This window comes from Salvelinus namaycush, chromosome 1, assembly GCF_016432855.1.
Source record: "Salvelinus namaycush isolate Seneca chromosome 1, SaNama_1.0, whole genome shotgun sequence".
Taxonomy (NCBI): domain Eukaryota; kingdom Metazoa; phylum Chordata; class Actinopteri; order Salmoniformes; family Salmonidae; genus Salvelinus; species Salvelinus namaycush.
Window position 1 is genome coordinate 6,286,660 of NC_052307.1, and position 12,450 is coordinate 6,299,109.

At 46.5% G+C, this 12,450-nt stretch overlaps 1 protein-coding gene across 1 annotated transcript in view; it reads right to left on the bottom strand.

Moving 5' to 3' along the window:
- Positions 1 to 203: 203 nt before the first annotated feature.
- The window catches only part of lifra (LIF receptor subunit alpha a), a 30,855-nt gene continuing 18,608 nt past the window's right edge, over positions 204 to 12,450 (bottom strand). Inside the window, exons 14-18 of the mRNA XM_038983247.1 lie at positions 8,359 to 8,508; positions 6,467 to 6,604; positions 4,677 to 4,770; positions 4,114 to 4,180; positions 204 to 3,984 (exon numbers count right to left, since the gene is read on the bottom strand). Of these exons, the coding sequence (XP_038839175.1) occupies positions 3,328 to 3,984; positions 4,114 to 4,180; positions 4,677 to 4,770; positions 6,467 to 6,604; positions 8,359 to 8,508 (1,106 nt within the window). The 3' untranslated portion in view covers positions 204 to 3,327. The remainder of the gene's footprint in view (positions 3,985 to 4,113; positions 4,181 to 4,676; positions 4,771 to 6,466; positions 6,605 to 8,358; positions 8,509 to 12,450) is intronic.

Below are 12,450 nucleotides of genomic sequence, written 5' to 3' on the forward strand. Positions count from 1 at the left end.
GTAGTGATTGATTGCACCAATAGCAATATGTAGCCATGCATGTAACATACAGGCAAACATTTGCAAAAGGAAGCCAATAAAATGTATAAATTCACAGGTAGAAACGGTGACCTTTGATACATACCTCAGTGTTTCACCCAATTGTACCTTTATGAAATACAATATATGTCTGAGTTTCTTGTTGTAAAATAATTGACAGTAAGAGAGGTTTACATTTCTTTATTGCCTTAAAAACAGGTTACATTGCAGTGTTAGCACTTAGCAGTGTTTACAAGTAGTGTTCTAATTTTGTTCAGTTGATAATCTTCCTGAAGAAATGTTCAGTGTTTTCCTTGAATAAACCAAGGCTGCTTCCCAAAATGGGACCCTATAGAGTACCACATTGAGTCATAATACCTAGCGGTCAAAACAGAGAAATGGTTCCAAACTTTTTTTACACCATTCATTTTTCCCATCGTAGATTTTTAGAAACACTTAAAATAAGGGCTGTGTTTCATGTAGGCTTACCCTTGTGTGATGTTTTGGTAACTGTGCAAATCTCTTTAGGACAAGGTGACTTTTATCAATATAGTCACCCACCCAAAATGAAATGCTAATTAGATGCTAATGTGGCTATCTACAAATGCCATGATGATCTGGACGAGACTGCCGAATCGAGGCAAAGGTAAGAATCTCTGGATTAATCTAATGTTACCTAAATGTAGTAATGAATAAATTGGCTACATTTCTTTAAATGTTAAATTCTGTGAACTGTCTTGTGCAAGTTTTATGGGTATTATGAAACCTCCACTGTGTGGCTCTATTCCCTATGTAGAGCAGTGCACTATATAGTGAATTGGGTACCATTTGGGGCATAACCAAACCAAGCATTTTCAGTGTTAAGAATAAGAGCTGCATCATTTTCTGAAAGACATGAGTCAAGCACAATGTCATTATTAGTGTTTACATATTAAGTAGTATATAGTATATATATATCTTCATTATTTTGATGTTGAAGGAAATTCCACTCTAAAATGGTTAATAGCTTATACAACATGCACAAACTTACAGGCAAAACAAGAAGCCATGAGCCATTAGCAGACATCACGATTCCTATCACTATAAATCCCTACAACACAACCCAAGCAAGCTGAAGCTGTCAGTAATTCCATTACAAGGACTGTTTGGACAAATACATATCTTACATCAGAGTGAGTGATATGGCTTCATTCAAACCCTGTAACGTAACAGACCTAACAAGATGGATACATTGTCTGTTGACCCCCCCCCCCAAAAAAAACCTAGACTACTAGAACTCCAAAACAGAGTCGTGGTGAGACAGAGAAGATAGGAAATACACAATTTACGATATATAAAAAGAAAAATAACTAACTTCCGAGCAAGAGGAAAAGTGCAGAGTTAAACAAAATGTTAACGCATAGCATTAGGTTAGTCTCTAACACTCTGAAGACAACTTCAGAGGAGCGTGTCTATTAAAACCATTTATTATGGTTAATCTATTAACCTTCCACATATGTCACAGTAGTACTCAAAGCTTTGTTGCTGGAGGTGCTCAGAAAATGGAAGAGTGACATCATGCCAAGCTCCTTGTCAATGGAGCTGGCAAGTGCATAAACAGATCTGGGACCAGGCTACGACAAGATATCAATGTTCGCTGGAAAGTTTGACACCAGCTCCCAGATTGTCCTGTATTCTCTGACAACAACCCAGGAAATACTATACTATAAGCAATAAGGCCCCAGGGGGTGTGGTATATAGCTAATGTACCACGGCTAAGGGCTGTTCTTTTCACAACGCAACGCGGAGTGCCTGGACACAGCCCTTAGCCGTGGTATATTGGCCATATACCACAAACCTCCGAGCTGCCTTATTGCTATTATAAACTGGTTACCAACGTAATTAGAGCAGTGAAAAGTAATGTTTTGTCATAACCTGATATGCCACGGCTTTCAGCCAATCAGCGTTCAGTGCTCGAACCACCCAGTTTATAATACACTATATCCAGATCATCTGGATCTCCCTGAAACACATCAACAGGCACTCACAGCAAATCTACTGCAACCACTGCAACTAGCGATTCAGGCTAACTTAGAACAGCTGTTCTCAAACACCAACAATAACTCCCAAGCCTGTATTTACGTAGTGCATGTGCCTTCACAGTAACAATTCCATAGGCATATGTAGTATGTCTGAATAATGCCAAAAATAGTGTTAATTACTATTTCAAAGTAAAACCGTTGGACAATAATCTATTTTTAAACTGCGCTAGGCTTGGGGTCAATTCCACTTCAATTGAGGAAAGTAAACAGAAAAGTCCAATCTTTTCGTTGAAAAGCATTGAGGAAATGTTTAATTGCAATTTGAGTTAACTTCCTGAATTGACTACATTGAAATTGACCCCAAGCCTGCGTTGCACTATTATGGAGGATTACCTCTATATCCATATCCCATTGCATTGGAGGGTAAACTCCAAATCCCATGATGCAAATCTGCATAATGTGTTCAGTTGTTTTGATACCCCATATCTATCTACAAGGCAAAGAAGGTTTGTCGAAACAGGCCAAAATGATTGGAAGCACAACATTTTCAAGGCAACACTTATGTTTGTTTAAACTGTCAAGACGTGATTTGGTAAAGGGCTGTAGAACAATCAACAGTTCAATGGTGGAGGCCCAACATATCTGCAATATATCTAACAATACAACCATGCAAAAGACAGAAAAAAATTGTGTTATATCTTAGAATGTGCAAGTGAAAAGCGGTGTTTTTCAAATGCATACTTAAAACAATGGGGGGGAACTAACTTATCTTCCACATTTAACACCTTCTGATGCCCCTGGCTTAGAACGAAAACACAAAAATACACAACAAAATATAACATGATAGTACATTTTTCCATATACTACTAGCTTATTTCAGTGAATATTTGCTATTTCCAGAAAGTTCCAGAGGACAACAATAAGTAATTCAGACCTTTTCATTAATAATGTTAGAATCTAACTGCTAGTATGTGAGGCAGACGTCACGGTGATTTTCAGGGCATATGTTTTAGAAAATGCTGTCAACTTTCTTTGAACAGGAATGCCTTCAACTCTCTCAGTAGCACAAACTGCTCAATCTCCACAAATGCAGTCCAGCAAAACTAGGATTAGTGTAATTAGTGTTCTCTTAAGAGTGTCCATTAGTAGATTCACACCAACATGAGCTTAGAAACATAACATTGAAATGTGTATTGTAACATCAACAAATGCCGGTAGGGAAGGTGAGAGAAGGCAGTGGCGAATTGGACGTGAAGCTCATGACTCGTCGTCATGACATTGGGCTGCCTCAGGGTTTTCCTGTCAGGAGATTGTGGAACCAGGTGCTTGCTGATGACGGGTGCTCCTTGCCCTCCTCTGAGGTGTCATAAGGGAGCAGGAACTGGGAGGAGGTGACCGAGGTAGGGCTGCCCAGGCAGGCTTGGTCCAAGCCGCCGCCTTCGCCATCAGCCTCGGGAGAGTCCTGTTTCCAGGAGCACTGGGGCTGGTACCCTCCAAAAGAGCCCACAGGGGGCTGAAGGTGCTCCTCAGGGCCAGTTTGGGGCTCCTCGGGGCATGATGCAGACTGCATTTGGGGCCGGTAACTTCCACCGCCAACGCATTGGGATGCATCAGGCTGAGGCTGGAAGTGGGCCATGGGGGCCAGGGAGCAGGCCGAGGTCTGGATGCCGGTGTAGGTAACATCGGTGTGTCCTGAGTCCATGGAGCCGGTGGAGGAGGCTGAGGAGTCGGAAGCATGAGGACGACGCTGGGAGGAAGAGCCTTCCTCCACCACCTGGTTGTAGTAGCGAAGCGAGGTGGGCTCGTCGGTGTCGGCCGCCTCGTCGCCTGTACCCTCCTCGTCCTCCTCGGGAACGGTCACTAGAGCCTCCTTGCTGGAGTCCCACACAGAGTCCTCCACAATGTGCACCATGCTGTGGGGCGAGGGCTTCACGTCCAACGTCCCCTGGAAACAAACACATATTAGTCCTGTGCCTGGCATCATGTTTTCCACAAGATGGTGAAGATGGAGAAAGAGAACCCAGTGACTAGAAGGGATTAGGCCACACTGATAGGATAAGAACAGAGAGCTTACCTGTGTTATCCCCCATTCTCCTGGTAGCTTGGGTTCTGGAATCTCAGGGTAGAAGGCCTTCTTCACCCTTTTCATGAAAAACAAAAAACAGAACATTATTCTCTGTTTATAAACTGGGTGGATCGAGCCCTGAATGCTGACTTGGCTGAAAGCCGTGGTATATCAGACCGTATAGCATGGGTATGACAAAATATGTATTTTTCCTGCTCGGGGGTTTGTGATATGGCCAATATACCACAGCTACGCGCTGTATCCAGACACTCTGCTTTGCGCCGTGCATAAGAACAGCCCTTAGCCGTGGTATATTGACCATATACCACACCTCCTCGGGCCTTATTGCTTAATTATAACAGACAATCTGGTGTTGGTGATTTAGTTTACTGGCTCCGGGGTGAAGTTTCCTCTAGGTTCAGATATGGGATCAGCTTCCCCTCCCCCAATCCCATGGCTTTATAACCATTAATGGCTGGTAAATGCAAAAGTGACCCAAGATCAGCGTCTCTATGGGCAACTTCAACTTATTCCTTTTGACTCTGCCAAAGCAGTGAGAAACACGAGCCTACCATTTCCTCTTCCTGTAGCAAGCGATGGTGATGACGATGAGGAGACAGGTCATGGCGCCCAGAGCAACCAGGATCTCCATAATCAGCCAATAGGCTACAGGAAAGAAAGGGAAATATTAGAGATGCCATGGTGCTGTGCTGGAGAAATAAAACTATTTTTACATATCTTTGCATCCTGGTTCAATCGGAGCAGACTAAAACCACTGCCATGAAACTCACAGAATGACTACTACACATACTAGCAGTCAAATACTAACACATTACTTACAGCACTGATCAATTCTAATCCAAGAGTACAACAAACAAATGTGAGAGAACATACTGTAGAACAGTGAGACATAGAAACAGCTGTGAGAACATTGACAGAACATACTGTGAGGCCTAAAAACAGCTGTGAGAACATTGACAGAACATACTGTGAGACCTAAAAACAGCTGTGAGAACATTGACAGAACATACTGTGAGACCTAAAAACAGCTGTGAGAACATTGACAGAACATACTGTGAGGCCTAAAAACAGCTGTGAGAACATTGACAGAACATACTGTGAGACCTAAAAACAGCTGTGAGAACATTGACAGAACATACTGTGAGGCCTAAAAACAGCTGTGAGAACATTGACAGAACATACTGTGAGACCTAAAAACAGCTGTGAGAACATTGACAGAACATACTGTGAGGCCTAAAAACAGCTGTGAGAACATTGACAGAACATACTGTGAGGCCTAAAAACAGCTGTGAGAACATTGACAGAACATACTGAGGCCTAAAAACAGCTGTGAGAACTGTGAGAGAATGTTGACAGAACATACTGTGAGGTCTAAAAACAGCTGTGAGAACATTGACAGAACATACTGTGAGGCCTAAAAACAGCTGTGAGAACATTGACAGAACATACTGTGAGGCCTAAAAACAGCTGTGAGAACATTGACAGAACATACTGTGAGACCTAAAAACAGCTGTGAGAACATTGACAGAACATACTGTGAGACCTAAAAACAGCTGTGAGAACATTGACAGAACATACTGTGAGGTCTAAAAACAGCTGTGAGAACATTGACAGAACATACTGTGAGGCCTAAAAACAGCTGTGAGAACTGTGAGAGAATGTTGACAGAACATACTGTGAGGTCTAAAAACAGCTGTGAGAACATTGACAGAACATACTGAGGCCTAAAAACAGCTGTGAGAACTGTGAGAGAATGTTGACAGAACATACTGTGAGGCCTAAAAACAGCTGTGAGAACATTGACAGAACATACTGTGAGACCTAAAAACAGCTGTGAGAACATTGACAGAACATACTGTGAGACCTAAAAACAGCTGTGAGAACATTGACAGAACATACTGTGAGACCTAAAAACAGCTGTGAGAACTGTGACAGAACATACTGTGAGACCTAAAAACAGCTGTGAGAACTGTGAGAGAACATTGACAGAACATACTGTGAGACCTAAAAACAGCTGTGAGAACATTGACAGAACATACTGTGAGACCTAAAAACAGCTGTGAGAACATTGACAGAACATACTGTGAGACCTAAAAACAGCTGTGAGAACATTGACAGAACATACTGTGAGACCTAAAAACAGCTGTGAGAACTGTGAGAGAATGTTGACAGAACATACTGTGAGGCCTAAAAACAGCTGTGAGAACTGTGAGAGAACGTTGACAGAACATACTGTGAGGCCTAAAAACAGCTGTGAGAACTGTGAGAGAATGTTGACAGAACATACTGTGAGGCCTAAAAACAGCTGTGAGAACTGTGAGAGAACGTTGACAGAACATACTGTAGGGCTCCAGTGAGATGGACACTGTGGCGCCTCCGTCCTCCCCTGCTGCGGTATAGGCCTTGACAGTGAACTTGTAGGAACCTAGGACCAGGTTCCTGACTGTGTGGTTGGTAAGCTGTGGATCTGTGATGTTGGCTGTCAAACAGAGAGAGAGGAAACATAGATGTTGTCCATGGTTACCACTGGTGAGTTCCTCAGGTTGAGAGGCTTAAACACAGCCCACTGATATGTCCTTGTTGAGGGCTATATGTATGTATGTATGTATGTATGTATGTATGTATGTATGTATGTATGTATGTATGTATGTATGTCACAGGAGGTTGGTGGCACCTTAATTGGGGAGGACTGGCTCGTGGTAATGACTAGAGAGGAATAGTATCAAATACATCAAACACATGGTTTGATGCCATTCCATTTGCTCCATTCCAGCCATTATTATGAGCCGTCCTCCCCTCACCTGCCTCCACTGATGTATGTATAGAGCTGGGACGATAAACCTAAAATTACCAACAACGACATTGAAATCGTCTTAACAAAGCATTTTGCTTACGCCGATAATATCCGATGATTTTGCTACACAACGTTGCTCTAAACTGTTCTAGAACCATGATCTGATCAACAGTAGTAATAGCTTATGCATTATGTTGATTCCTGCTATGACACCATCTTCCTGTCCCCGTTTGGCTGTCAGCTACTCACTCACTCCCTCTCCTCACTGTGCGCACAGAGGACTGAGAGATGCATTCTGAGAAGCACAATCACATGACCGTTGCTTAGAATGCTATTGCGGCAACAATAAAACGTTTTCAAAGCAACTACTGTTATTCTAGTTAGAGGAGAGTCACAGCTTTCTGTGAGTATATCATATATTTCTCACCTCTTAATATCGAGTTCACAACCGGAGTAGGCTGTAGTTAGTATGGTTTTGATGCGCCCGCGGAGCCGAGTTGGGCGGAGCGCGCAATTTGCAGTGAATTGGTCTCCAACAAATAGCCTAGGCCTAGCGCTGGAAAGTTCTGTAGGACATTAGTCTACATTTACTGATAGCCATGTAGGCCGATTGCTAACTCCAAATATGATATTGTTGCTAGATTGATTAATCAGAGTTCCCCCTTCCTCAGGTGGTGTATAATATAGCTTATAGTCCAATGTGCACAAAGATGTTGGCAAATTCTCTGATGAGGCAAAAATAAAATCGGATAATTCTGGATCCTACGGTATGTTGACAGGTTGCATATCAAAATATCCATCATGCATTTCTTGGATATGTTAGATGAAATTGCTTTTTTATTTATCATCATAGGCTACCATCTCAGTTGTTTTACTTGCCACTGAAAAAAAAAATGAGAGCCCTGATGCTAATGTAAAGTAGGCCTAACTCCATTAAAACCTTAATTGTTTTGTTGTTATCGAGCAAAATAGTTAAATTTAAATTCGCCCAGCTCTAGCATCCCCCCCTCAAAAATGTATTGTCATTTATCGCAGATTCATCATTATCGCTAAAAATGTGACAATTTATCACGATATCGATTTTGTCCATATGGCCCAGCTCTATAATACACAGTGTGAGGCAGAGTTTTTCTGATTACAGCCTTGGGACCTAGCTAGCTCAGACCAGTGTTCTGTCAATGATTGAATGACAAACTGAATGACAAAAATTCCTAAAGTGTCCTACAGTAGGAGAGCTGATCTAGGATCAGTTTAGCCTTTTATATTTATTTGATTTCTATCGTAATGAATAACATTAGACGGGGGGGGGGGGTCTGATCCTAGATCAGCACTCCTACTCTGAGATGTTTATAAATCCAGGCCCAGGGTCTAGTTCGAAGAATTACCCAGTAGGGTAAAGTCTGAAGGGTTACCCGGCAGGGTTAGGGGTGAAGGGTTACCCAGTAGTGTGAGGTGGGATGCGTTGGTCAGGTAGACGGTATATCCCAGGATGAAGCCTCTCTGATGCTCCAGTGGAATCTGATCCCAGGTCAGCTGGACGTCAGAGCCCTCCTGGTTGGGTGACAGCCTGGGGACGGTCCGAGACGGAACTGCAAAGGAGGGGAGAGGGAGGGTCAGATGTGACAAGGACATATTTAAAGGGATAGTTCACTCAAAACACATTTGAGTATTTTGTTCATTAGTCCACTGTTGATACTGTCCCATAAAATTGTACACGTAAGCCGTCAGGTTTGCTACTGTAGATAGAGCACTTTTAGTACACAGAAGGAAAGTGTGGAAATAGAAAATGCATCATATGACGCAAAACGCTTCATCAGCACACTTTGATTTATCTTAAACTGTTGAGACCATATGTTGTTTTTGTTTGATTAATTCAGGGGAACCCATTGAGACCAGGGAGTCATTTACAATGCTACCCTGAGGACAACAATACCACAAACTCTAAATTATCCATAAAAATGACATACAGAATCAATACTACAACTTCAAACACCACAAATACAATTAATTATATTCAATCCAAACAGTTGCAATTCTCTTTAAATCCACTCAACATTGAAGTCCTAAACTGCCCCAGAGAGACCAGAGTTTTCCAAAAATGAGCGGCACTAAAACTGAAGGAGGATTTACCAACAGTGGGATGAAAAAGTATATGAACCCTTTAGAATTACCTGGATTTCTGCATAAATTGATCATAAAATTTTAGGAACTTAATCTAAGTCACAACAATAGACAAACAGTCTGCTTAAACTAATAACATTTATAATTGTTCATGTCTTTATTGAACACACCTTGTAAATATTCACAATGCAGGGTGAAAAAAGTATCTGAACCCTTGGATTTAAATAACAGGTTGACCCTCCTTTTGCAGCAATAACCTCAACGAAATGTTTTCTGTAGTTGCAGATCAGACCTGCACAACGGTCAGGAGGAATTTTGGACCATTCCTCTTTACAAAACTGTTTCAATGCCACAATATTCTTGGAATGTCTGGTGTGAACCGCTTTCTTGAGGTCATACCACAGCATCTCAATCGGGTTGAGGTCAGGACTCTGACTGGGTGTCACGCCCTGGCCTTAGTATTCTTTGTTTTCTTTATGTTTTTTAGTTAGGTCAGGGTGTGACATGGGGAATGTATGTGTTTTGTAGTGTCTATGGGGTGTTGAATGTGTATAGAGTAGAGTAGAGTTGTCTAGTTATGTCTATGGCTGCCTAGATTGGTTCTCAATCAGAGACAGCTGTCATTCATTGTCTCTGATTGGGAGCCATATTTAAGGCAGCCATAGGCAGTAGGCTTTTGTGGGTAGTTGTCTATGTCTTATGTTGCACGTGTGCACTTAGTTCAGGTTTAGCTTCACAATCGTTTGTTTTGTTCATTTTGTAAGTGTTTGTTTTTCCTTCATTAAAAGAAGATGTATTTTTCACGCGCTGCGCCTTGGTCCTCTCTCTCTCACGAAGACGATCGTGACAGAACTACCCAACTACCATGGATCAAGCAGCGTGAGAGGAACCAACAACAGCGGCAAAGAAACCAGGACTCGTGGACATGGGAGGATGTATTGGACGGCAAGGGTTGCTACACATGGGAGGAGATCCGAGCTGGAAGAGATCGCCTCCCATGGGAACAGCTGGAGGCGATTAGGAGAGCAGAGGCAACCGGAGAGAGGAACCGGAGTTATGAGGGTACGCGACTAGCAAGGAAGCCTGTGAGTAAACCCCAAAAATTTCTTGGGGGGGGGGCTTAAAGGGAGAGTGGCGAAGTCAGGTAGGAGACCTGCGCCTACTCCCTGTACTTACCGTGGAGAGCGAGAGTACGGGCAGACACCGTGTTACGCAGTAGAGCGCATGGTGTCTCCTGTACGAGTGCATAGCCCGGTTCGGTACATTCCAGCTCCACGTATCGGCCGGGCTAGATTGAGCATTGAGCCGGATGTCATGAAGCCGGCTCAACGCATCTGGCCACCAGTGAGTCTCCTCGGGCCAGCTTACATGGCACCAGCCTTACGCATGGTGTCCCCGGTTCGCCTACATAGCCCGGTGCGGGTTATTCCACCTCCCCGCACTGGTCGGGCGACGGGGAGCATACAACCAGGTAAGGTTGGGCAGGCTCAGTGCTCAAGGGAGCCAGTACGCCTGCACGGTCCGGTATTTCCGGCGCCACCTTCCCGCTCCAGGCCAGTACCACCAGTGCCTACACCACGCACCAGGCTTCCAGTGCGTCTCCAGAGCCCTGTTCCTCCTCCACGCACTCTCCCTGTGGTGCGTGTCTCCAGCCCAGTGCCTCCAGTCCCGGCACCACGCATCAAGCCTCCTGTGCGTCTCCAGAGCCCTGTACGCACTGTTCCTTCTCCCCGTACTCGCCCTGATGTGCGTGCCCTCAGCCCGGTACCACCAGTGCCGGTACCACGCACCAGGCCTATAGTACGCCTTGAGAGTCCAGTGTGCCCTGTTGTTGTTCCCCGCACTAGCCTGATGGTGCGTGTCCTTAGCCCGGTACCTCCAGTTCCGGTACCACGCACCAGGCCTACAGTGCGTCTCAGCCGGCCAGAGTCTGCCGTCTGCCCAGCGGCGCCTGAACTGCCCGTCTGCCCAACGGCGCCTGAACTGCCCGTCTGCCCAACGGCGCCTGAACTGCCCGTCTGCCCAACGGCGCCTGAACTGCCCGTCTGCCCAACGCCGTCTGAACTGTCCGTCTGCCAAGCGCCGCATGAACTGCCCGTCTGTACTGAGCCTTCAAAGCCGCCCGTCTGCCATGAGCCTGCAAAGCCGCCCGTCTGCCATGAGCCGCCAGAGCCGTCCGCCAGACAGGAGCCGCCAGAGCCGTCCGCCAGACAGGAGCCGCCAGAGCCTTCCGCCAGACAGGATCAGCCAGAGCCTTCCGCCAGACAGGATCAGCCAGAGCCTTCCGCCAGACAGGATCAGCCAGAGCCTTCCGCCAGACAGGATCAGCCAGAGCCTTCCGCCAGCCATGACCAGCCAGAGCCGTCAGCGAGCCATGACCAGCCAGAGTCGTCAGCGAGCCATGACCAGCCAGAGCCGTCAGCGAGCCATGACCAGCCAGAGCCGTCAGCGAGCCATGACCAGCCAGAGCCGTCAGCGAGCCATGACCAGCCAGAGCCGTCAGCGAGCCATGACCAGCCAGAGCCGTCAGCGAGCCATGACCAGCCAGAGCCGTCAGCGAGCCATGACCAGCCAGAGCCGTCAGCGAGCCATGACCAGCCAGAGCCGTCAGCGAGCCATGACCAGCCAGAGCCGTCAGCGAGCCATGACCAGCCAGAGCCGTCAGCGAGCCATGACCAGCCAGAGCCGTCAGCGAGCCATGACCAGCCAGAGCCGTCAGCGAGCCATGACCAGCCAGAGCCGTCAGCGAGCCATGACCTGCCAGAGCCGTCAGCGAGCCATGACCTGCCAGAGCCGTCAGCGAGCCATGACCTGCCAGAGCCGTCAGCGAGCCATGACCAGCCAGAGCCGTCAGCGAGCCATGACCAGCCAGAGCCGTCAGCGAGCCATGACCAGCCAGAGCCGTCAGCGAGCCATGACCAGCCAGAGCCGTCATCCAGCCATGACCAGCCAGAGCCGTCATCCAGCCATGACCAGCCAGAGCCGTCATCCAGCCATGACCAGCCAGAGCCGTCATCCAGCCATGACCAGCCAGAGCCGTCATCCAGCCATGACCAGCCAGAGCCGTCATCCAGCCATGACCAGCCAGAGCCGTCATCCAGCCATGACCAGCCAGAGCCGTCAGCCAGCCATGACCAGCCAGAGCCGTCAGCCAGCCATGACCAGCCAGAGCCGTCAGCCAGCCATGACCAGCCAGAGCCGTCAGCGAGCCATGACCAGCCAGAGCCGTCAGCGAGCCATGACCTGCCAGAGCCGTCAGCGAGCCATGACCTGCCAGAGCCGTCAGCGAGCCATGACCTGCCAGAGCCGTCAGCGAGCCATGACCTGCCAGAGCCGTCAGCGAGCCATGACCTGCCAGAGCCGTCAGCGAGCCATGACCAGCCAGAGCCGTCAGCGAGCCATGACCAGCC